Source organism: Notolepis coatsorum (genome assembly GCF_963971535.1).
Source record: "Notolepis coatsorum genome assembly, chromosome: 20".
Taxonomy (NCBI): Eukaryota; Metazoa; Chordata; class Actinopteri; order Aulopiformes; family Paralepididae; genus Notolepis; species Notolepis coatsorum.
This window is the reverse complement of record NC_140184.1, coordinates 50,171,081-50,197,656: the sequence shown is the minus strand read 5'-3', so window position 1 is coordinate 50,197,656 and position 26,576 is coordinate 50,171,081. Positions and strand designations below refer to the sequence as shown.

The 26,576-nt window shown below is 44.0% G+C and overlaps 1 protein-coding gene across 1 annotated transcript in view; it reads right to left on the bottom strand.

The window, feature by feature from the left end:
• Nucleotides 1–5,807: 5,807 nt before the first annotated feature.
• gnb5b (guanine nucleotide binding protein (G protein), beta 5b) overlaps nucleotides 5,808–26,576 on the bottom strand; it is a gene marked incomplete at both ends in the record, with an annotated part of 33,503 nt that continues 12,734 nt past the window's right edge. Inside the window, 6 exons of the mRNA XM_084337114.1 lie at nucleotides 5,808–5,819; nucleotides 12,774–12,940; nucleotides 18,275–18,371; nucleotides 21,114–21,162; nucleotides 21,417–21,508; nucleotides 21,999–22,142. Coding sequence (XP_084193240.1) covers nucleotides 5,808–5,819; nucleotides 12,774–12,940; nucleotides 18,275–18,371; nucleotides 21,114–21,162; nucleotides 21,417–21,508; nucleotides 21,999–22,142 — 561 coding nt within the window. The remainder of the gene's footprint in view (nucleotides 5,820–12,773; nucleotides 12,941–18,274; nucleotides 18,372–21,113; nucleotides 21,163–21,416; nucleotides 21,509–21,998; nucleotides 22,143–26,576) is intronic.

Genomic DNA, 26,576 nt, shown 5'->3' with positions numbered 1-26,576 from the left:
CTTACACTCCACTCTGAAAAATCTCCCTTTCCCTCCCACTCTGCTATTTCTCTACTTCCTCCCTGCCACTCTTGACACCACAATGTGTCTCATATCCACAATCTGCTCCCCCAGAACAGACTCAACCCACCCACGGCAGTTTGCTAGCAACCCGGCTAATCTATCCTACCCTCTTACAGCCACTAATACACCTGTCACAGTACAGGGAGGCCTATGGAATTGTCAATCAGCAGTCAAGAAAGCTGACTTCATTACTGCCTACGCCCATAGTCAAAATCTGCAGCTCCTGGCTCTAACTGAGACCTGGATAACCCCCAATAACTCATCAACACCTGCAGCATTATCTACAAACTATAACTTCACTCACACACCTCGACCTTCCAGGCGGGGTGGAGGCACTGGCCTCATGACATCTCCTTCATGGACTACAAACTTAACACCCCTCCCAGCACTGTCACTCTCCTCTTTTGAATATCAGGCAGTATCTGTCTCTAATCCTTTCAATCTCACCATTGTTACACTCTACCGCCCTCCAGGTCCGCTCGATCACTTCACAGATGAGCTGGACATGCTTCTAAGCTCCTTACCGGAAGATGGTACCCCTCTCCTTCTATTGGGCGACTTCAACCTCCCTGACTCATCTCAGTCGGTCATAGTAGTCTCCCTCCTACAATCATTTGACCTGACTCCCACTGCCATGCCTCCCACCCACAAAGCAGGCAACTCCTTGGATCTCATATTTTCCCGTAACTCCAGCATCATTAACACCACGGTAACTCCCCTACATGTATCTGACCATTCCTTCATATCCTTCTCACTAACTCTCATGCTTAACCGAAAGGTCTTCACCCCAACTCAAACCGTCTCACTCAGACGCAACCTGCCCTCCCTATCCCCCTCCACCCTCTCCTCTGACATACTATCCACTCTACCTTTGAGTGACACCTTCTCTGCTCTCTCCACAGAGATGGCAACCTCCACCCTCCTCTCAGCCCTTGCAACCTCCTTCGACAAGCTCTGTCCCCTCGTTGAGAAACCTGCCCGCCGTTCCCCACCCAGTCCATGGCTGACAGATCCAGTGAGAGAACAAAGACAGGTCCTGAGAGCAGCTGAAAGGAAGTATAGAAAGTCACGCCTCACTGCTGACATCGACACATATCACAACCTCTTGTTAACATTCTCCAAAACCATTACTAATGCCAAAGCTTCTTTCTTTCACCATAGGATCGAGGCCTCTGCCAAGAATCTTCGCAAACTGCATGCTACCATGTCCTCCCTCCTCACTCCCCCCCCACCCCCCCCTCCCTCATCTTTCTCTGCCGAAGACTTTGCGATCTTCTTTGAGGAAAAAGTGGAGAACATCCGCAGCTCCTTCTCCCAACCCCCACCCATTCCAAATGCTGAATCGAGAACCTCATCCTTCACTCTGTCATCTTTCTCTCCCATTACAGAAGCCGAGACCCTGACACTGGTAACGTCGAACCGTCCGACTACATGCCAGCTGGACCGGCTACCTTCCCCACTCCTCCAGACCATAGCACCAGACATCCTCCCATTCCTAACTGCAACCATCAACTCCTCACTCAACTCGGGGGTGGTCCCCACCTCCCTAAAACAAGCCAGAGTCACGCCCCTCATAAAAAAACCATCCCTGAACCCTACCGTCATAGGCAACTACCGTCCTGTCTCTCTTCTCTCCTTCCTTTCTAAAACACTTGAACGTGCTGTATCCAACCAACTTACTGCTTATCTCTTACAGAATGACCTCCTAGACCCTAATCAGTCAGGCTTCAGGACTGGTCACTCCACAGAGACAGCCCTCATTGCGGTCACAGAGGCACTTCACTTAGCAAAAGCGAAAGGCCTCTCCTCTGTCCTGATTCTCCTAGATCTATCTGCAGCCTTCGACACAGTCAACCACCAGATCCTCCTCGCGGCCCTCGCAGGAATGGGAGTGGCTGGCTCTGCGCTGACATGGTTGTCATCATACCTCAATGACCGCTCCTACCAAGTGTCATGGAGAGGGACCCTGTCGGCCACCCGCCCCCTGCGGACGGGTGTCCCCCAGGGCTCGGTTTTAGGACCCCTTCTCTTCTCCCTCTACACTAAATCACTGGGTAACATTATCACGTCTCATGGCTTCTCCTACCACTGTTATGCCGACGATACTCAACTCTTCCTCTCCTTCCCTCCCTCAGATATCCACGTCTCTGAGCGGATCTCGGCCTGTCTGTCCGACATCTCCGCCTGGATGACGACCAACCACCTCAAACTGAACCTAAGCTAAACAGAATTGCTCCACCTGCCGGCCAAATCCTCCCCCCTGACCGACCTTTCCATCACAGTCGAGAATGCAGCTGTGACCGCGTCCCCGACCGCCAAGAACCTTGGTGTTGTCCTCGACGACCAGTTGAACTTCTCTGCTCACATCGCAGCGACAACCAGAACCTGCCGATTCCTCCTGAGCAACGTCAGAAGGATACGCCCCTTCCTGACAAAAGAAGCCACCCAACTCCTCGTCCAATCAACAGTCATCTCCCGCCTCGACTACTGCAACGCACTGCTCGCTGGCCTCCCGGCCACTGCCACTAAGCCTCTTCAACTCATTCAGAACGCAGCGGCCCGCCTGATCTCAAACCTACCGAAGTCGGCCCATGTCACCCCACTTCTTAGGGACCTGCACTGGCTCCCCATTGCTGCACGAATCCGCTTCAAGGCCCTCGACCTAGCATACCGTGCGGCAAAGGGAACTGCTCCCGCCTACCTCCGGTCAATGGTCTCTAACTACACACCCTCAAGACCCCTACGCTCTGCATCTTCTGGCCGCCTCAGACCTACTCCTATCCAAGCTCCGGGAGGGTCATCAAAGAGAAGTCGCCTATTCTCAGTCCTTGCCCCACAATGGTGGAATGAACTACCCACCCCAGTTAGGACAGCCGAAACACGTCCAATCTTTCGCCGTCGACTAAAGACGCACTTCTTCAACCATTATCTGAATTAAAAAAAAAAAAAAAAAAAAAATCTAACCCTAACTAACCATACTGTCATGCACTTGTCCTAATAAACTAACCTACACTGTAGCACTCAACACTTTGATGAACATTGTTACTCAGCTGATAGAGTTGTGCTCTTCCTGATGGCTTGTCGTACAGAACTTGTAAGTCGCTTTGGATAAAAGCGTCAGCTAAATGACTAAATGTAAATGTAAATGTATACTACTATGCACAACTGTAGCACTCAAGTTCAACACTGAATAACAAACATTGTTACTTAGCTGAAAGAATTGTACCCTTCCTGCCACTGGCGGACTCAGGGGGGGGGGGCCCCCTGGTGCCCCCCGCTAAAGTGCCATTTTGAGTGTAGAAAAATTTGAGGGTGTGCCCTATTGGTGCGTTTCCAATGGTCACTCTAAACTATTTGCACAAAATATACCCATAGCACTTTAAAGTTCAGTGTGAATTGCTAACTTAAGAGTGGTAGTAAACTTAAAAGTGGGTTTAGCATTGGCCTATATATTATATATATTCTATGATTACAGAATGCCAATGAGAGAAAGAAATCGGAAGAATATAAAAAAGTAGCTGAAAAATGCTGCGAGAGGCAGCTTCTCTTTGAAAAATTGGGTCCAATACAGGTATGTATTTGTAAGTCCTCACTACTAGCTACGTGTACAAGCTTGTCGCACAGAGCCATAGTTTGGATTATAACTGAGAATCTGGTGCTAACATGGTCAATAATTTTGTACAAAAAAAGGTGTCTTAAACATTTTAATTGACCAACCATAGATCATTTTTATTCCAATCAAGGCAAGAGGGCTAGTGGTGGTAGTGCTATAATATTATGACATATTATTTTATAATACAATTATAACATTGTAGGCTACAGTACGGATATTATATACAGTACAATTATATTACTATTATGAAACAAATATTGACATTTCCACCTTAGATAAAGACAGTACAGACAATGAAGATGGAGATATTCAAGAGGGAAATGATGATATCAGGAAGAGAGATGGTGAAGAAGTGGAGGAAAGAGAAAATGCAGATGATTCTATGGAGAGAAATTATGAAGAAGTGGAGGCAAGAGAGAATGCAGATGATGCTATGGAGAGAAATGATGATGAAGATGATCATGGAGATGCTAAAGAAAGCGAGGATGAAAATTATGATAGGGAGAGAAGGGGCGTACAGCAGGAGAGAAGGGGAGTACAGCAGGAGAGAAGGGGAGTACAGCAGGAGAGAAGGGGATTATAGGAGGACAGAAGGAGAGGGCAGGAGGAGAGAAGGGGAGGAGAGAAGGAGAGTTAGGAGAGAGAAAGGAAGAAGCTCAACGGCACTCAAATTAACTTTAACTGTTAAACTGTTTTATATCCTGTAAAATATATGTTGTAAATAGCTTTTAAAGAATAGGTTCACTATTTTTCAACCCAGACCATATTAAAATGCTGTTTCCCAAATATTTATATTCCTCACTGATATCTTTAGCATTGAGAAATGTACCACCGCAGCAATGGTTTAGGGCAGGCTTTCAAACACCATGATAATCTACTTTTCAAACACCATGATAAATCTAAGTTTCAAACACTATGATAAATCCACTTTTCAAACACTATGATAATTTACTTTTCAAACACCATGATAAATCTACTTTTCAAACACCAAAACAATGAGGTGAAATAAACATTTGAAAGGTGTATTGTTCCCTGTGTGTTTTTATCATAGAGGTGTGGTTATACTATTAATCTGGATTGTCTATGTTGTTCTAATGTTAATCTTAATCAAGGATGAAGACTATTTCACCGTACATGACACATCATAGCTTTGCTCACTGATGGGGTCCCATTTTGTGAAGTAGGTGCCCTTTTTTTCTTTTCGCCCCTGCCCTTCAAACAGCCTGAGTCCGCAACTGCTTCCTGCTGACCTGTACAGAACTTGTAAGTTGCTTTGGATAAAAGCGTCAGCTAAATGTAATGTAAATGTACATGTTCTGAGATTTGGAACGACCCTCGTCAAAATAAGCAGAATCAAGATCAGCTGGCAGCTGTGCAGAACAGTCAGCATCTACTTTTGACTGAAGTTGGAAGAATAAACAGAAACATCCTGGTAAATAATAAGAAAAAACAATAATCTCTTCTTTAAATGTGATTTATTGTTCTTTGGATTGAGGTAAAAATTATTACAAACAAGAAAAATATATGATTACACAGGTAGAAGTTGGCCTACTCTCTCTGAATAATCAGCCTAGATTGACAGAACAGTACAAATCGCAGGTATGAAGATTTGTAAGAGACCTGTTCCTCAGGACAAATGTTGCTAATTATAACCGTCTAGAACAGTCTTGATGGGAAGAACCCAGAGGTAAAAGTGGCAGTGAATGAATGTACAAGACCATCAATAATATCGTTGATAGGCCTAATTAGAGAGCCAACTCTAGTGGTCATTTAGGTTCTTAACACTGGCTCTTCATCATCGTCATCATCATCATCATCATCATCACCAATAAAAACATCATCAGTCATCAGTAACAACAATGCTAATATAATAACACTATATCAGCAATCAAGCTAAGAATAATGACGGTCAGGAAGGAATACAACTTGACGGACAACCGTCCAATCAAATGAATAGTTTCCTCGTGACACTTGTCACATATACATTGTCAGGGCAATACTGATACGTTATTTAACTACCATTCTTGCGTGTGTGCATGTGTGAGAAAGACAGACAGCGTGGCAGTAGCAGTGGTGTCAGGCCTTGGCAGCCACGTTCCTCAGCTCTGTATCACAGTCGTGATGTCAGATCTTAGGCCCAGACCTGCATGAGAGATGAAGAGAACAGATGTTGTGAGGTAGAGTAACCCAGAGGAGGAAGTGACCTCAAAGGAAACTTAATGGGCAGCAGTTACTAGGGCAGTAGTCCCCATTAACACATTCCTTGCCAAGAACGAGTTGACTCTTTATTGCCCGCCAATCTAATAATGCCAACAACGAGTTTACTCGTTTTTATGATCGTTATTTCCTTTATTCGCTATTGGCATTCATAATTCATCCAGCAAGGCTGTGGGAGCCTCTGGACTCTGTCTGATATTGCAACGCATCAATACCGCCGCCTGGTGGATTTTGGGCGAGTTGCACTCCACTCTAAACCGGATGTGGCGCTCTGTGCATCAGGGAAAATGTTCTGGCAGAGCTATCTTGTTACGTGGATCCAGACAAACACTTGAGTGCATTGGATCGCTTTCGAAACACAAGAATCAATATGCTTTCGGCGTTTATTGCGTCGTACAAACGGAAAATGGATCTAGCAGATGGAAATCAAATAATTGGAATATTTTTTCTCCAGACTCATCGGCCACAGGTAAGAGGAATCTAACGTTAATTCCAGCTCGATTGTCCATTTATTTCATTGCAATCCATCTGATCAACGTATGATGTCGTACTAAAGAAAGCCGTTACTGACAATCAAGGAATCATAAACGACCCCCCCCCCCTTTCCTTCACGCATGATGGAGCATAATGTATACCGATCATATGCATTTGAATTTTTTAATATAGCGTGTATAGGAATGAAACGTCAATCGATTATGTATAATATGCGTCGGGCCTATAACTCGCGTTCTAGGAATTACTGCTCTACACTCTAAAAACATACTTATATTCACGACGGAACTAACACGACCATGTATGAATGGACAAATACACATCCGGAACGATAGATATCCGATGTTGAATGGGCCATAGTAATGTCGATATAGCTATAATATTTAAAAAGTTATAGCCCTGCAAAGAAGGTGAGCGACTCCATAGGCTTACAGCACTGGCAGAGTGGTATAAGATGGGCAAACTGCATGGCAGACAATGTGTTAAAGGGGAACTCCAACATTTTGGGAAATTAGCTTATTTAACATCTTCCCTGGAGTTAGACAAGAAGATACATACCTTTTTTGTCTCTGTGCGTGCATTTTAGCTTTGGGAATAGACGCTCCGTTAGCATAGCTTAGCTTCATCACTGGAAGTGAGGCAGGACAGTAGCCTTACAGTGCCTTACAGTGTATTGCAAGGTCTGACATTGACCAAATTTGATATGCATGGCCTTGGTGGGCTCTAGGTCAACTCCTGAAAACGGGGTCAATGTCAGACCTTGCAATCAAAAGTTAGGGGGCGCACTGAAATTATGGCAAGGGTTATTAGCCCCCTAACTTTTGATTGCAAAGTCTGACATTGACCCCCTTTTCAGGAGTTGACCTAGAGCCCACCAAGGTCATGCATATCAAGTTTGGTCAATGTCAGACCTTGCAATACACTGTAAAGCACTGTAAGGCTACTGTCCTGCCTCACTTCCAGTGATGAAGCTAAGCTATGCTAACGGAGCGTCTATTCCCAAAGCTAAAATGCACGCACAGAGACAAAAAAGGTATGTATCTTCTTGTCTAACTCAAGGGAAGATGTTAAATAAGCTAATTTCCCAAAATGTTGGAGTTCCCCTTTAAGGGACGATAAGGACATTAAAAATATATATATATAAAAACCATAATATTCACAGACTTTTTTTCAGGATTCACAGTATAGCCTATATATTATATTATAATAAATGCTTAGAAATTAAAAGTCAGATATTAGATAATCCCATCCTAATCCCATCACCAAACTCTCATCCATAAGAAACCAAAACCAGGCTTGGACAATCTCCCAAACCCTGGCATCAGATCAAGAGCAAGGTGTTGAAGCAAAGGAGCGTTTTCCCCTTTCATTTTCTTATACATAAAAGGAAGTTAGAACTTTCTAAAAATGGATGATATCTCAATTATCTTGGTCCAATGACTCCAAATTAATGATATATAAGTAATTTACAGTAATGTACAGTTCAGTAAAATGAATGGATCGGATCAGACATGCAATTGGTATTGGCTGTGAGAAAGTGTGGGTGCATCCGTAAATGTATTATAAAAGCCAGGAAGCCCCTAACTCATCTGTATAGTTATTGTAAAAGCCAGGAAGCCCCTAATTCATCTGTATAGTTATTATAAAAGCCAGGAAGCCCCTAATTCATCTGTATAGTTATTATAAAAGCCAGGAAGCCCCTAACTCATCTGTATAGTTATTATAAAAGCCAGTGAAGCCTATAACTCATCTAAATCAAAATCAAATTTATTTTATTTCAAATCAAATCAAATTTATTTATAAGGCCCGACAACACACGTTAATGTCCCCATGGGCCGTACATGTCTTCTTTAAACAAGTCAAGTTATAGTTATTATAAAAGCCAGGAAAGCCCCTAACTCATCTGTATAGTTATTATAAAAGCCAGTGAAGCCTATAGCTCATCTGTATATGTGAGGATTCTGTGAGGATTGGCCCATTCCCCGCCACACGCTTCTTCAAGGTACTGTGATGATTGGTCCATTCCCCGCCACACGCTTCAGGAGCGATTACCAATTTCCATCACGCACCTGTTGTAGTTTGTAATTAGCGCTCCAGAGGCTTCATATACTCGGGCCTTCTATCAATCGTTGTCGGGTCGTTTTGGATTACTACTGCTATTGCCTGTTTCCCCCCCGTTGTTGTGCCTCGTCTACTTCTTCTCCAGGACGTCTTTGGAAGTCGCCGCTGGTGTATATCTCGATCATCCGTTGGAGCTGTGCCTCGTTGCCCGCTTTACGCGTTTGCGCTTTGGTGAGTTTTTGGAGACAAACCTTTTGGATTATCTGTTTTTTGTGTGTTTGGATAACACTGAAGAAATACCGTTTTTGTTTTGTACCGGACTCAGCTAATTTGTGTGTTAGGATAACACTGAAGAAATACCGTTTTTTTTTTGTACTGGACTCAGCTAATTTGTGTGTTAGGATAACACTGAAGAAATACCGTTTTTGTTTTGTACTGGACTCAGCTAATTTGTGTGTTAGAATAACACTGAAGAAGTACCGTTTTTGTTTTGTACTGGACTCAGCTAACTTGTGTGTGGTACACCGAAGATCAAGTCACTTGTGATTTATACTGGACTCAGCTAAGGAGGACTGAACTGCACTGCCTCTGTGTACAGTTGGATTGATTATTGACCACTCTCTCTCTCTCTCCGTTTCCTCCCCGAGTTGGATCCGGGAGTATCTGCAGAGCCGCAGAGGTAGTGGCGCCTACGCCGATTCCCCACCTCTAAACCGGGAGGATCTGCAGAGCCGCAGAAAACTCTGCCGTAGGCATTCTCCTTTTTGTTAATTCTGATTTGTTATTTGGCTCATTTTTGATTCTGTAATAAATACGCCCTAGTGTTTGGCTAACTCTGAACTACCTGTCTGTGCCGTGCTGTTGGGGTCGGTTTCAAACCCTAACATTACGACCCGACCATGACGACCTCAGCCGACACAGACAGAGTCAGGACAGCGTTGGCGGTCCAGATCGAGGTGGTCAACGACCACACCCAACAGTTGGGTGCGGCTGCGGCTGCTATACAGGACCTCCGGGCCCAGGTCCAGCTCATTCTGGATGCCCTTGACACTCTGGCCATCCAGCAGACTACCCAGGGTAATCAGCAGGCTGTTATTCTGCACCAGCTACAGGCTCTCTTTACAGCATTAAACACTCTGCTTTTAAACCCACCTGTCCCAGGAGTCTCAGCCAGATCACCACCCGCAGCCGCGGCAGACCTCGCACCTCGGGAGCCCCGTCTCTCCGAACCACGTCTGTTCGAGGGTAACTTCGAGGATTGTGCCACATTCATCATGCAGTGTGAGTTGGTTTTCCTTCATCAACCCAGCCGATTTTCGTCAGAGGGAGCCCGAGTAGCCTACATGACTAACCTGCTCACGGGCCGAGCAGCACAGTGGGTCACTGCTTCCTGGTCTATGAGGGCCGATTTTTGTTTCTCCTACCCAGACTTCGTGGCAGAGCTCCGAAGGGTTTTCCACCACCCAGCTCGTGGCCAGGACCCAGGAGCTCGGTTGAGCACCTTCCGGCAGGGCAGTGGCAGTGTCAGGGACTACGCGCTGGATTTCAGACTGGCCGCAACGGAGAGCGGTTGGAACGATCAATCGCTTCGTCTCACCTTCCTGAGGGGGCTCAACGACGCAGTAAGGGACCAGCTCGCGACCCAAGAGGAGCCCGATTCTCTCGAGGGCCTAATCAGCCTCGCTATCCGCATCGACGGACGCCTCCGGGAGAGAAGGCGTGAGCGAGCACGACTGGGACCCCCAGACGTTCCCCAGACCCCCCGTCCTCGTGACCGTTCTGCTGACCGTCCTGCCCCCTCCGTGACTGGTGGGTTTTTTCCCTCCCGAGCTGTGACCGAGGAGGAACCCATGCAGCTGGGACGCACCCGCCTTAGCCCGGCCGAACGGGAGTCCAGGCTCAGGTCCGGCCTTTGCCTCTACTGCGGCCGGGATGGACACCGTGTCTCCAATTGCCCTACCCGGCCAAGAAGACCAGGCTCGCCGGGACCCCGGGAGATCCTGGTGAGCCGTTTTTCCTGTTCCCACACCCGTGAACCACCTAACCGTCTGACGAGCGTCACCCTAGCCTGGGCGGACCAGCGGGCGACGGTGGGTGCACTCATTGACTCTGGTGCTGATGGGAGTTTCCTGGACGTTGAGTTTGCCACCCGGGCCAACATTCCACTTGAGGACCTCAAGAGGCCCTTGGAGGTTTTCGCGCTGGATCATTGCCGCCTGGCTGACATCACTCAATGCACCTGTCCTGTCCTGTCCTCCTCACCGTGGCTGGTAACCACGTTGAGAGACTCCAGTTTTTTATTACCAGATCCCCTCTTGTCCCGGTAGTCCTGGGTCGGCCCTGGCTCGCGCTGCATGAGCCCCACATCGCCTGGTCCTCTGGCGCCATCAGGGGGTGGAGCCCCTCCTGTCATGCCCAGTGTCTTCGGGTGCCGTCCAGTCCTTCGCCCCGGGGTTCCCCTTGTGTCCCTGTCTCCAGCCCCCTCACCGGGCCCCTGTCTCCGTCTCCGGCCTCCCTCGCCGGTTCCCTGTCCCTGTCTCTGGCCCCCCTCACCGGGCCCCTGTCTCCGTCTCCCTCGCCGGTTCCCTGTCCCTGTCTCCGGTCCCCCTCTCCGGGCCTCTGTCTCTGTCCCCCTCTCCAGTGCCCCTGATCACCGGCTTCCTTCGGTCCCATCCGGGCAGGCCGGGGCCGAGTGGGTCGCCGGGTGGCTCCCGTGGAGGGGGGGGTACTGTGAGGATTCTGTGAGGATTGGCCCATTCCCCGCCACACGCTTCTTCAAGGTACTGTGATGATTGTTCCATTCCCCGCCACACGCTTCAGGAGCGATTACCAATTTCCATCACGCACCTGTTGTAGTTTGTAATTAGCGCTCCAGAGGCTTCATATACTCGTTTTGGATTACTACTGCTATTGCCTGTTTCCCCCCCGTTGTTGTGCCTCGTCTACTTCTTCTCCAGGACGTCTTTGGAAGTCGCCGCTGGTGTATATCTCGATCATCCGTTGGAGCTGTGCCTCGTTGCCCGCTTTACGCGTTTGCGCTTTGGTGAGTTTTTGGAGACAAACCTTTTGGATTATCTGTTTTTTGTGTGTTTGGATAACACTGAAGAAATACCGTTTTTGTTTTGTACCGGACTCAGCTAATTTGTGTGTTAGGATAACACTGAAGAAATACCGTATTTTTTTTGTACTGGACTCAGCTAATTTGTGTGTTAGGATAACACTGAAGAAATACCGTTTTTGTTTTGTACTGGACTCAGCTAATTTGTGTGTTAGGATAACACTGAAGAAGTACCGTTTTTGTTTTGTACTGGACTCAGCTAACTTGTGTGTGGTACACCGAAGATCAAGTCACTTGTGATTTATACTGGACTCAGCTAAGGAGGACTGAACTGCACTGCCTCTGTGTACAGTTGGATTGATTATTGACCACTCTCTCCCTCTCTCCGTTTCCTCCCCGAGTTGGATCCGGGAGTATCTGCAGAGCCGCAGACAACTCTGCCGAAGGCATTCTCCTTTTTGTTAATTCTGATTTGTTATTTGGCTCATTTTTGATTCTGTAATAAATACGCCCTAGTGTTTGGCTAACTCTGAACTACCTGTCTGTGCCGTGCTGTTGGGGTCGGCTTCAAACCCTAACAGTATAGTTATTATAAAAGCCAGGAAAGCCCCTAACTCATCTGTATAGTTATTATAAAAGCCAGGAAGCCCCTAATTCATCTGTATAGTTATTATAAAAGCCAGGAAAGCCCCTAACTCATCTGTATAGTTATTATAAAAGCCAGGAAGCCCCTAATTCATCTGTATAGTTATTATAATAGCCAGGAAAGCCTCTAACTCACCCGTATAGTTATTATAAAAGCCAGGAAATCCCCTAATTCATCTGTATAGTTATTATAATAGCCAGGAAAGCCTCTAACTCATCTGTATAGTTATTATACAAGCCAGAAAGCCCCTAATTCATCTGTATAGTTATTATAATAGCCAGGAAAGCCTCTAACTCACCTGTATAGTTATTATAAAAGCCAGGAAAGCCCCTAATTCATCTGTATAGTTATTATAAAAGCCAGGAAAGCCCCTAATTCATCTGTATAGTTATTATAAAAGCCAGGAAGCCCCTAATTCATCTGTATAGATATTATAAAAGCCAGGAAGCCCCTAACTAATCTGTATAGTTATTATAAAAGCCAGGAAGCCCCTAACTCATCTGTATAGTTATTATAAAAGCCAGGGAAGCCTCTAACTCGCCTGTATAGTTATTCTAAAAGCCAGGGAAGCCTCTAACTCGCCTGTATAGTTATTATAAAAGCCAGGGAAGCCTCTAACTCACCCGTAGAGTGTTGTCCCAGGAAGCAGAGCAGACCGCTGTGCCATCGGGTGACACTCGGACAGTGCTAACGCGGTTCTCGTGGCCAAACATCGTGGCAACACGGTTCCCCTTCAGCACGTCCCAGATGCTTATGGTGTAGTCATTGTAGCCAGCAAACAGTAGGCGTCCTGGATGTGAAAGGGTGGGTAAGAGAGGGGGGTATTGGAATGAAGAAGATTAGGGACGGATAGAGGGTTCTCATTATAAAAAATCTAGGCCCTGCAGAAACCTTCAATCATCATTTATATATTGGAGCACCTTGTTAACTTTTAAGAAATTGAGAAAAGTTGATTCTTACAATGATGCCCATGTTTCTCTTTAACACAATGAGCACCAGATGGCGCTGTGGGCGTATGGCTGTTTGTGCCAGCGCTTTGTTCAATGGGATAATGCCGGTGTTTGCAACTGCTAAAACTATATTAAATATTATAGCTATGGATCTAATAACATTGTCGATTGTCAGTGAGTTTCTTCCGGTCAACATGCAAAAAACAGATAATTTTTTCATCCGTACATTTCCGCTTTATACCGTGGTGAATATGAGTATAGTTTGAGTGATTCTGAGTAATCCCAGGAAAAGACGCGAAAACAGCGTTTTAGTGAAATGCACTAAACACGTTGCCATTCCTCGCTTGGATCAACAATCAATCTGAAATCAACGCTAGATTATCAGTATTATCTTTCATCATGCACGCATGAAAGGGAGACTGGGACGCGGGGTCACTCCGTGCTTTTGATCGCTACCAACACACACACACACACCACCCCAACACGCTTCGATCATGGGAAAGAATTATCGGATCACTCAAGGTCGATTATAGTCCTTACCTTGTCTATGATGTACTGCAAAAAGAATAATCCAATTATATGATCGCCATTCCAAATACTGGTCGCGTCAGTGTATCCAGCGTTATCCAGCATTGCACATGAACGGGGGGAGCCTAGTCGATGCATCGATATAAGCCAGAGTCTTGCCGGAGTATTTAGACCCCGCCTGCACGGCTCAACTCGGCCGAGAAAATAAACCACATCGTTTCAAATGGCGTGCAATAGCGGCCGCAAGGCGTTAGGCGGCGTATCAGACAGCTGCGGTCTCAGACAGAGTGTCACCCAGTCTACAGCACAGCAGGATGAATTATGAATGGAAATAGCGAATAAAAGAAAAACGGATCCAATAACGAGTATACTCGTTGTTGGCAGAATTCGATTGGCGGACTATAATAATAATAATAATAATAACTTTATTTGTATAGCACTTTTCATACAGAGGTTGCAGTTCAAAGTGCTTCACAACAGTAAAAAATACAGGCATAAGCGAGCATAAAAAGATAGACAGGTAGAATCACAGTGTTTCACATTAGGATCTAGCATCCCAATAGGCTCTCCGCTTACAGTTTTCAGTAACACAAATAGTAAAAATAGTTTAAAATGATTCAGTCTAAAAATAGTAAAAAAAAATTATAAAATAGAACGGACATAAAAAATACAGGCATGAGCGAGCATAGCAAGATATGGCAAATCACAGTGTTTCACATTAGGATCTAGCATCCTAATAGGCTCTCTATTCAGTAATATTCCTGTAATTCCCAACATACTTCACAGTACATATTGCTGTAACTTTAGTGATATTAGATCACAGGGACACGAACCCACACTGTAACTTTAGTGATACTAGATCACAGGGACTCGAACCCACACTGTAACTTTAGTGATACTAGATCACAGGGACTCGAACCCACACTGTAACTTTAGTGATACTAGATCACAGGGACTCGAACCCACACTGTAACTTTAGTGATACTAGATCACAGGGACTCGAACCCACACTGTAACTTTAGTGATACTAGATCACAGGGACTCGAACCCACACTGTAACTTTAGTGATACTAGATCACAGGGACTCGAACCCACACTGTAACTTTAGTGATATTAGATCACAGGGACTCGAACCCATACTAAATAGTGGGACCTATTGCATGAACAAATAATCACAGTGTTTCACATTTGGATCTAGCAAATAATAAAAATAGTTTAAAATGATTCAGTTTAAAAATAGTCATCAGTAAGAAGTAAAAAAGTGCAATAACCGACACATGAATTTGATAGGCAGTGTATAAGAGTAGGCAGGGTAAGAATAGTGCAGGTAAATACAAGTTGTGTCAGGATATCCCTGATGTTTCCTCTTGCCACTAGGTGGTAGCAGATATCTATCAGTGAAATGCCTGAGCAAAGAGATAGGTTTTAAGCTGTCTTTTAAAGATGTCTAGCGAGTTGGCTTCCCTGATGTTTTGGGGTAGTTTGTTCCATAGTTTTGGGGCATAGTTGATAAAGGCTGCATTACCGATCCTCTTTTGACTGCTTCTGGGAGCCTCTAGTAGTCCAGCAGCTGATGATCGCAGTGTTCTTGCTGGTGTGTAATTTATTAGAGTGTTGGCGATGTAGCTAGGTCCCTGTCCATTTAGAGCTTTGTATGTAAGGAGAAGGACCTTAAAGTCAATTCTAAATGTTACAGGAAGCCAGTGTAAAGCAGCTAAGACTGGACTAATGTGCTCTCTCCTTTTGGTTCTAGTTAGCAGTCGGGCTGCAGAGTTTTGGATTAGCTGAAGCCTCTCTGTGGTTTTCTTAGGGAGACCTGTGAAAAGTGCATTACAGTAGTCTAACCGGCTAGATATGAATGCATGAATTAGCTTCTCAGCATCGTTCTGATTAATAAATTACTATAACGAGTTAACTCGTTTTTGGCACATTTCTCGGGTTATCTCGCCAGCGGTTGAATGCCATACCCGACATTTCTCGGCTTTTGATCCTTTGATCTTTTTCCTCTGATCCCCGTTCTAAACCATCATCCTGATCATTCTATGTGTCCCTGGCTCGTTTGCCCACGTTGGAATTACAATGCCGATCGAATCTCACCAGGTGGCAGTATCACCTACCCTTTGAACTCAGAAAGACATGAGTCAGGAGAGGCAATGAATGAACCGGACTATCGAGACTCGCTCTGATGGGGAGGAGCTCTTCCAAAGCAATCGCTAGCAGATCTGCTCGCCTCAAAACCTATAGTGTCCCGTAAACACGTGTAATTACATATAAACGAGTAATCACGATCGCCGATGGGATCATTGGAATTATTCTTTTTGGATTACCTTCTGGCTAAGGTAAGGCTATGTCTATTTTACCGAACCTGAAACATGTTTCTGTAACTATCACAGTTTTGTGTTTTACCGGACGTAAAACATGCTTGATAAACACGATCACAGTTTTCAGTTAAAACAACCCGCCCCCCGCCCCCCTTGATGATTTTGTGAATGCACATATGTACATGGTATATACCTTTGATTTGGGAGTATTTGGGGTTTCAGGGGATCAACCAGAATGGTTTGGGCTTATTGCATGTAACACGTTTTATCTCGCGATCTATGGGAAAAGACTGGATTATCTTGGAAATGGACGATGTTTACTGTGTAATAAACTACAAACTACAGTGTGTAGAAACAAACTCTTTTTTACATGTTGGACTAGAAATAGTGTCTGTCAAATGAGCCATACTATTGTCTCCATAGCTATAATATAGAATATACAATAGTGTCCGCAAAGATCGTGAAATATCGCGGAAATGGTCATGAAAAGCTGGCGCTAGACAGTGAAGGATGGGGGAAGCTTATGGCGCTCAATGTGTTAATGATGCCCATGCTTCTCTTTAATGATGCCCATGCTTCTCTTTAATGAATAATCAATTATTTTGCTCAGTGCCAGAGTGATACAAATGTTTCTATACATGGAAGACAATATCAGTTATAAAGTACAGTAAAGAAAAATCTTTTAAAATAAATAACTGCAGTAAAAATACAAATCTAAACCATGTAAAGCAAAAGTAGAGGATATGACCTCAGAGTCTGACATATATATATATTATATTCTTTCAAAGTCTTTATTATTTTTAATTCAAATGTTATTAACATTTTTAGAAAGGCATAAGAATATAAACAAACACAAAACAAGGAGAGAATGACAATATACAGTATACTGTATATTGTATATTGTATATGGTGTTCCACAAGGAAGCATACTAGGACCGCTACTCTTCCTAATTTATGCAAATGACATGTCGTCAGCCTGTGACTGCAACTTGTTCCTGTTTGCGGACGACTCAGCCCTGCTGGTCTCTGACAAGAACAAGTTGCAGGTTGAAAAAACCCTCAGCACGGAACTAGGCAAAATCTGCATATGGCTCGCTGATAACAAACTATCATTACACATGGGCAAAACAGAGTCCATTCTCTTCGGTTCAAATAACAAACTCAGCAAGACCGACGGCTTCTCGGTTACAGTGGGTGACAATATTGTCACAAGGAAAGACGAAATTACCTACCTGGGTTCCATCCTAGAGGCAAATCTTTCCTGTGACAAAATGGCATCCAATGTAATAAAAAAAGTCAACCAACGAACTAGATTCTTGTACCGGATCTCCTCTCTGGTAAACAAGAATACCCTGAAGACTCTGGCAGGAGCACTCATTCAAGGGTACTATGACTATGCGTGCACCTCATGGTACCAAAGCACCTCAAAGGCGCTTAAAACAAAATTACAAACATCACAAAACAAACTGGTCAGACTACTACTTGACCTGAACCCCAGAACCCACCTCACCCCTGCCCACTTTGACAACCTAGGATGGCTTAGAGTAGACGACAGAGTACAGCAACTTGCAATGGGCCTGGTCTACAAGATACACTATACGACCGGGGTGCCCATGTACATGTCAAAATACTTCCCAAAGGTCAGTGAATACCACAACCACTACACCAGAGGAAGCTCAACAAATCATGTTAAACCCAGATTCGGCTCAAACAAGGGACTAAACACGTTTCGCAATTATGCCACAACAATGTGGAACGCCCTACCCAAAGCTGTAAAGGAATGTGAATCCCTGCCCACATTCAAAACCGCTCTTAAAGAGCACCTACGGGAGGCTGCAATTCGAAACTGGCCACCGTAAATGCCCAAAACCCCCACCACCTCCTAATAGACAGTCTCCTCCCCACCGCATGTATATATTCCCTCCCCGCCATATGTATATTTCCCTCCCACCCACCCACCCCCTCCTAATGTACAGTCCCCCCTCCCCATCATATGTATATACTCTGTCAGGATCTAGGGGTAACAGTACTGTATATTTGAATACCGCTTATGTCACAAATGTATCAGTACTAAATACCTATATGTCCCTATGCCATAAATGTCATCTATGTTGTGTATGTCATAAATGTCTATATGAATTGAAATTGGGGGACCCTGATGGAAACAAGACAAACGTCTTTCTCAGGTCTGCATCCCCTTAACAATTGTATGTATTGAGCCGTACTGTATTGTATAAGGACTAAGACATGAACTAGTAAACAGTCTGAAATATTGAGGGTAATGTCATTCCATTTGTCTGAAACTATGTATTCTTTGTGCCTTACCACTGAGAGAGAAATCCACACTGGAAGCACCAAATATCATGCTGTCTTTAGAATAGACAGCCACCTCGCGGTCGGCACGCAGGTCAAAGAAACGGCACTGTGAAAAACAGAGATGTTCAGTGCTTTTAGGGACATCTGGTAAATAAAAGTATCTTCTCTGCCACACACACACACACACGCACACACACACACACACACACACACACAGGGCTGTTTGATTATGGCAAAAATCATAATCACGATAATTTTGGTTAATATTGAGATCATGATTTAACACGATTACTCATTGACTTTCATCATGCATTTATTGAACTTTAAAAAAAACTAACAAAAAAACACTTTAAATATAATTCGAAGCTCTGCTGACAAGCTGGAAACACATTAACACATTGACGGCCACGGGGATTAGACAGGCCCCACTCTAGACGACCAGCATATGTAAACAGACTTGGGGCTGTTTGTAGAGCTAAATCTATACTTTATAGTATTGCTATCTGAACATTCTCATTGTCAATGGAGACCATAAACCGTCCCTTCAAAATGGATTAAAGAAATATTTTTTTCATCAATACGTTCTCATTTTATAGTGCCGTGAATATAAGCGTTATACGGCATTTGGTCTAGGATATTTCCTGGAAGGCGAGATAAAGGGCTAATAGCTACTAACGTTATATCCAATGGCATTTCCGTTATACAAAAGCTACAGTTAAAACTCAAACTGCATATGATCCTCAAGCATGTATGCATGAAAGGGGGGGGGGGTGGGGGACGTCGTTTCTGATTATTGATTACCAATAACCGTGTTCGTCTAAGTAGCCACATAGGCTGGTCGGCTGGTTGAGTATCATAGCAAGCTCTGATCAGCATGTAATTTACGTGAAAAAGATCTTACCATGAGCCGGTTGGATCCCCCGAGCATTTCCCTGTTATCGATCGCCATCTGGTAGATCGATATGTCCATTGGCTGATGATAAATCCCCTTATTGCATAGTGAAATCCGCGATCCAAAACGCATTCCATGCAACAGACAATAGCTATCGCTTCAGGTGAGTAGAAAACTACATTAGAGATAAAAAAAAAAAGAAAAAAGACAACTTCGGCCACAGGGAACACTGCATTATCGCGATAGCGCCCCTAAGAGGATCTGGCCGGTAATGCACTTTCTCGAATTCAAAGAGTAGGGTACATCTGCAGTGCAGCTCGGCGACCTTGAATAGGTTATTAAAATGGAATAAAAGCCAAAACAACTTGCCACGGATTTATCCGTCCTTCGGTCCATTAACACTTTGGTCGCCAGGCTTATATTCTTAATATACCATCCTCCGCCAGCTCTATTTGTCTATGGAGAAGTTCCCCTTCTTTGCAGGACTATAACTTTTTAAATTGTATTGCTAAATTGACATTACTATGGCCCATTCAACATCAAGTATCTATTGTTCAGGGTGTAGCAACGTTATACTTTTTCATTCACATATTCATACTAAAATACGGTCTAAAGTATAAGTATGTTTTTATCGGGGCAGCTACGTGGCGTAGTGGGCAAGGCGCTCGCCACGAATGACGGAGACGCTGGGCTTGCCTGTTCGAGCCCAGCGCTCCACATTGCTTTCAGTTTAGCTGGTCGTTCATACTAATACACATTGGCCGTATTAGGGGGTGGGAAACTGATGGGTGGGGATCGGGCGTTGTGGACAGCGACTCCTACAGGTCGGTTGGTGCGCCTGCGCAGTAGAATCAGGAAGTGTCGGGGGCAGCGTGAGCCTCCCACGCGTTACTCCTCGCCATTGAGAGATCGAGCTGCGCAGGTGAAAAGATGCGACTGCTGTTACCTCAAGTACCGGAGGGGACTTGTGCTATGTATGACTTAGTCCACATTGCAGCCAGCTTGTGGGAGGCAAGAAACAGCGTTCGTGACAGGGGAGGGTTGAATTGGATGATACGAAATTGGGATGGGAGAAAATATAGAAAAATGGGAGAAAAAGTGGATAAAAAAAAAAGTATGTTTTTATCGTTTTCTGCAGCTTTCTCCAGAACGTGATTTATAGCCCTAAATGCATTATATTGATGATCAAATACAGTTTGATAGCAATCTGCGCGAGATAAAAAATGTCAAATGGACGTGCTTCTAGAAGTTACTACTGATCATCTGATGTTGACCGGATGGGGGGGGGGGGGTCGTTTATAATTCCGTGGCCAATGTTAGATGATTCATCTAGTGTGGGTGATATGATCATCAGAGCAGTTTATATCGAACACGTTAAAAAAAAACGCTGAATCTTACCGTAGCTTCCTCATAGCGTTGGGCGATGAGCGTGGAGCAGAAATATTCCTATTATGGGATGTAGAAATATGCAATCCATTTCCAGGTTGTATAATAGTATATACGTCCAAATCATGTTGTTTATCGAGTTATTGGTAACGGATTGCTATCCGTTGTGTCTAGCTCGAGTCCTGGGACTATTAGCGAGTGATCGGACCGAATTGGAATGAGCACCAGCTTCCATTTCCTGTTTCCGCTCTGGGCGATCCGCCGATCAGCCACCAGATGGCGCTCTTGAACCGTTGGAGAGTTGAGAGGGGATCAACAGTAGATCTCAAGTCTCCGGGGGAGAAATATGATTTCGATCACAGATTTTTGAAATATTGATATCAAAGACGTGGTACGGCGTCTTTGGCAGAATGAGCATGGCGGGGAATGACGTGGTACAGCGTTTTTGGCGACCATAGTGTTAAGCATGGATTCGAAAGCCGGATATATCCGTGCTTGGGCGCCATTGTGTTAACGGTGCCACCGGACACCTCACACACAGATAAGCCTCATAACCATAAGATGACTCACAGTAGCGTCGTCTGAAGCCGAGGCAAACGCTTCTCCACTGGGATAGTACCTGAACACAAAACACAGTTAGAAATATACTGGAATCTGTGAAACAGGTTGGGATGTTTACATTTACACATGATGTTTACATTTACACATGATGTTTACATTTATGCATTGTGTTTTTACATTTATGCATTGTGTTTTTACATTTATGCATTGTGTTTTACATTTACACACAAGTTATTTTTCTTATTTATTTCCTGTTACAAGAGGAAAGAGACACAGGGAGAGTTCAGGTTTTGTCACGAGAGCTGAACTCACTTTACAGAGTTGATGTCAGATTCGTGGGTCTCAAAGCATTGGACGTTCTGCCCAGAGCGCATGTCCCACACGTTAGCCTTCTTATCACTGCCCTGTACAATGGACACACACACACACACACACACACACACACACACACACACACACACACACACACACACACACACACACGCATACACACACACACACACACACACACACACACACACACACACACACACACACACACACACACACACACACACAATAAATAATAATCATAATCTGCCTGCTCCCTCTCATCAATTTGGGTTTTATGTGAATGAAGGACTAATATTGACAGTAATGCATTTTCCTTTAAGCTCTGCTCCTGGTATATTACACATAACACACATATAAGCATGAGCACGCACACACGCACACACACACACACACACACACACACACACACACACACACACACACACACACACACACACACACACACACACACACACACACACACACACACACACACACACACACACACACACACACACACACACACACACACACACACACACACACACACACAGACAGACAGACACACACACAGACACTCACCCCGGACACAAATGTGTTTCCAGTCTCGGAGGGGGCCAGGTCCAGGGACAGGACGTCAGCTGTGTGACCGTGGAAACTCTGCAGAAGTTGACCACTCTCCACGTCCCACAAGGCACATGTGCCATCGCCACTCGATGTCAGGAGCTAACACACATGCACAAACATTTACAGAAGTATTCCCTGTGTTAGATCACTGGGGAAATGTACAAGAAATCCCTTTGTGTCAAGACTCAAAGCATGACAGCATCATTCTTCAAACAGCCTGGTATGAAATCAGTTGGATCCTGGGGCCTGCCACAACAGTCTTATAAATCTATTGCATACATTATGTGGCCATAGTCTTTCCAAATGCCTGTAATGTAAGTGAATTTTGTTGAATGAGTGATCTCTTCAGTGATGAGAAACAGTAAAGTTACTGGTGAAAATATTAGTCTGCAGAAAAAATATTTCAGCACTAGATCTACATCCGTGGCATTCAAATAGCCTAGACCATTGGTTCCCTAACCCTAACCCTAACCCTAACCCTAACCCTAACCCAGAACTTTATTTATTTCCTTATTATCATTATTATTATAAATATTATTATTTAAAATATGTATAGGGAATTCCTGCTTTATTGGACAGAATAGTAAAATGACAGGAAACATGGAGTGATATATATATACGTATATATATATATACATATATATATATATAATTTTTAAATGTTTTAACCAATTTCCTATTTAAACATTGCACAATGTTTACTGCAAACTAGTGCAGGCCATTATTTCACCACAGTCTTCAAAGGCTGTGAGACACAGTATAGTCAGACGTTTCTGCATTAAGTTCTACTGAAGAAATGGTTGCAAACAAGCGTTAATGAGTTTCATAGGCCAGCTATGTACTGAGCAACCTAGACAGCACAAGGCCTATGAAATGTATTATAATGTTTGATACAATGTACGGTTTATGCGCATTTCTTCAGTAAACATTATGAAGACATACTAGCTAAACTATACTCATTCAACATCATTGTAAATGAGGGCAACCTCAACAACCTTTCGAGTTTTCGAGTGTGTGTATGTGTGTGTGCTATCCTCTACCTTGCCATCAGTCTCACCTCTCCACCCCCATTCTGCCCCTCTCCCTTGTTTGGGAGAGCTAACGAGGGCAAAACTGCCCTGAATTATGTCATGTATCATTCCATTCCAGTCCTCCCTCCTCCTGCCATCCACTCAAATTAAACTAAGACAGTTCAGTCAATATTTGTGAACATGATCTACTCTCTCCCAAAACCAGAAACCAGATAATAAAGAATCAAACTTGTGATGTCATCACGTTTAAAGTCTGGAGCTGCTCCATTGACAATGAATGGGAAACTGATTTTGTGGACCCAAAATCAGACCCAAAAGAAAATGTTCTAAAAAAAGAACAAAAATATATCCAAAATGTGCTTAATTCTATTATAGTGTGTATTGTAGAAATCACAAGTTTGAGACAGTTTTAGCACAAGTTTTTGGATTTGGGAGAGAGTTGCTCATTTTCACAAATATCTTTGTACTGTCTTAGACCAGAGGAATAACCCCTTCAAATAAAGGTTTGCATGAATGGATGAATGAATGAACTTGGGAGGTCAATAATATCTCTCAAGATTCAAGATACCTTTCTACCTCCTTCTTTGACTGTGTCCAATGGCATTATATTGTACTACATGAATGATTGAGATGCCTGTTTATTCATACACAGACAAGCACACACAAGCACGCACACACACACACACACACACACACACACACACACACACACACACACACACACACACACACACACACACACACACACACACACACACACACACACACACACACACACACACACACACACACACACACACACACACACACACACACACACACACACACACACACACACACACACACACACAATGTCATAGCACAGCATGGACTGACACATGATGGGCACTTATGCACGCATGCAGGCAACAGAGTGCTCACCACTAACAGAGCTCGTGTGGCTGGTGCATTACAGAGCGCTTGGTGGGTGAACTCTGACCTCTCTGGCACACAGACCGCATCCTCCCTGGGGTGAGAGGGAGCTTTAGCTTCTACACAAAAGCTATTATCAGCAGGCCTCACGTATCGACACAAGACACACATTAATGAAGACTAACAGCAACAAGGCATGCCATTCTGGGTCTACTATTAGCTTTTTCAAGACTGACTTCAGTCTTTACTACATTTCAAAGCTTAAAGTGAACTCTTCAAGGCTGTTTTTACTAAGACTGTGTGTGTGTGTGTGTGTGTGTGTGTGTGTGTGTGTGTGTGTGTGTGTGTGTGTGTGTGTGTGTGTGTGTGTGTGTGTGTGTGTGTGTGTGTGTGTGTGTGTGTGTGTGTGTGTGTGTGTGTGTGTGTGTGTGTGTGTGTGTGTGTGTGTGTGTGTGTGTGTGTGTGTGTGTGTGCATGTTGTGTGTACTGTATGTAGGTGTGTGTGTAATGCTCTACCCTCAGGTCAGTATGCTTGTCTCTATGCTAGATAAAGGCCACTCAGTATCTATTTATACCACCCACAATGGAGGTCCATCACCCTTTCCCTGTCCCCATCCCTCCCTCCCTCCTGCTATCCTCTACCTTGCCATCAGTCTCACCTCTCCACCCCCATTCTGCCCCTCTCCCTTGTTTGGGAGAGCTAACGAGGGCAAAACTGCCCTGAATGATGTCATGTATCATTCCATTCCCGTCCTCCCTCCTTCTGCCATCCTTTCAGCTATTCATATGTTTGTCTTGCCTCCTTCATCAAAGAGATGCCTACTCCTCCACTAGCAGAATGGTGACTGAACAGTGACACCAACTGATTTTAAAATTCCCCAAACCGTACTGTGCTACACCAAATCAAGATACTGTACACCAAACCGTACTGTACTACACCAAATCAAGATACTATACACCAAACTGTACTGTACTACACCAAATCAAGATACTGTACACCAAACCGTACTGTGCTACACCAAATCAAGATACTATACACCAAACTGTACTGTACTACACCAAATCAAGATACTGTACACCAAACCGTACTGTACTACACCAAATCAAGATACTGTACACCAAACCGTACTGTGCTACACCAAATCAAGATACTGTACACCAAACCGTACTGTACTACACCAAATCAAGATACTGTACACCAAACCGTACTGTGCTACACCAAATCAAGATACCGTACACCAAACCGTACTGTGCTACACCAAATCAAGATACTGTACACCAAACCGTACTGTGCTACATCAAATCATGATACTGTACACCAAACCATACTGTACTACACCAACTCAAGATACTGTACACCAAACCGTACTACACCAAATCAAGATAGTGTACACCAAACTGTACTACACCTAGCTAGTTGTGTGCCATGGTTTCAATAAAAAACTCTAATAATGGTAACATCCCAATGTATACCAAACCAGAAAATATTTGAAATGAATAGACAATGGACCTCATTCTCGAACAGACTTACCAGAAAATTACCAAGAAATGTCTTTGTAACTCGATTTATGAACTTAGTTGGCATTCTCAAACGGCTGCATTTAGTAAATTCTTTCATAGGATTTATGAGCTCGAAAAGGCAGGTCGGTGTGCACCTGTGCTTTTAATGGCTTCATTTGGGAGAAATCCTTGGGGATTGTGGTCACTTCGATTCTACAGACATCCGCGGAATAAAATAATTATAATGATAATAAATTCTACAATGTTTGTATCATTAACAATTACCTTTGTTTTATTAGGAAATATGGATATTCGAGGTGACGGCACCAAGGCTCTGGAATGCCCTCCCCCTGGACCTGCGAACTGCCCCTTCAGAAAACTCCTTTAAAGGGGAACTATTTTACAATATCTTTCACTATTTGGGCACTTTTACACAATTCCTGTGAGTCTATGGAACACCTCTGTAAGGTTTTTTTTCAAAAAAAATCATTGCTTTGTATTTCTAATCAAGTACTCAAAAACAGCATTTTTCTACCTCAAGATATTAAGCCGTTTTGAGGCTGGGCTCCAACCACTGTGTGGCCTGGTCCCAACTGCCACACCAACTGCCACATTATTATGCAGCTGAGAAATCTCTGACATCACAGATATGCACATTTTCAGATGACTCAGTTCAGTGAGGGTGAATATTGTGAGATATTGGAAGAATGCGCCAATATGAGAATTAGAGACATAGATCCTATTAATATAAGTCCACATAGCTAGGAAACAATGCTAAACACTGAAAAAGGCCATTTATAAGATAGTTCCCCTTTAAAAAACAGCTAAAAACACACATGTTCAGACAGGCTTTTGGTCATATAGGCATCCTTTGTCCTCACTGTTCCTATAGTTTTTTAGTTATTGACTGATGATTTTATTTAATACTTTTTATTTTATTTGGTTCACTGTTTTTAACTGCTGTCTGTTGTTGTTGTCATTTATTTCAGATTTTTTTATATGTTATGCTGTAGTGTAAAGGACCCTGTGCATTTGTGCTGTGAAGGGTGCTATATAAATAAAGGTCATTCATTCATTCATTCATATGCGC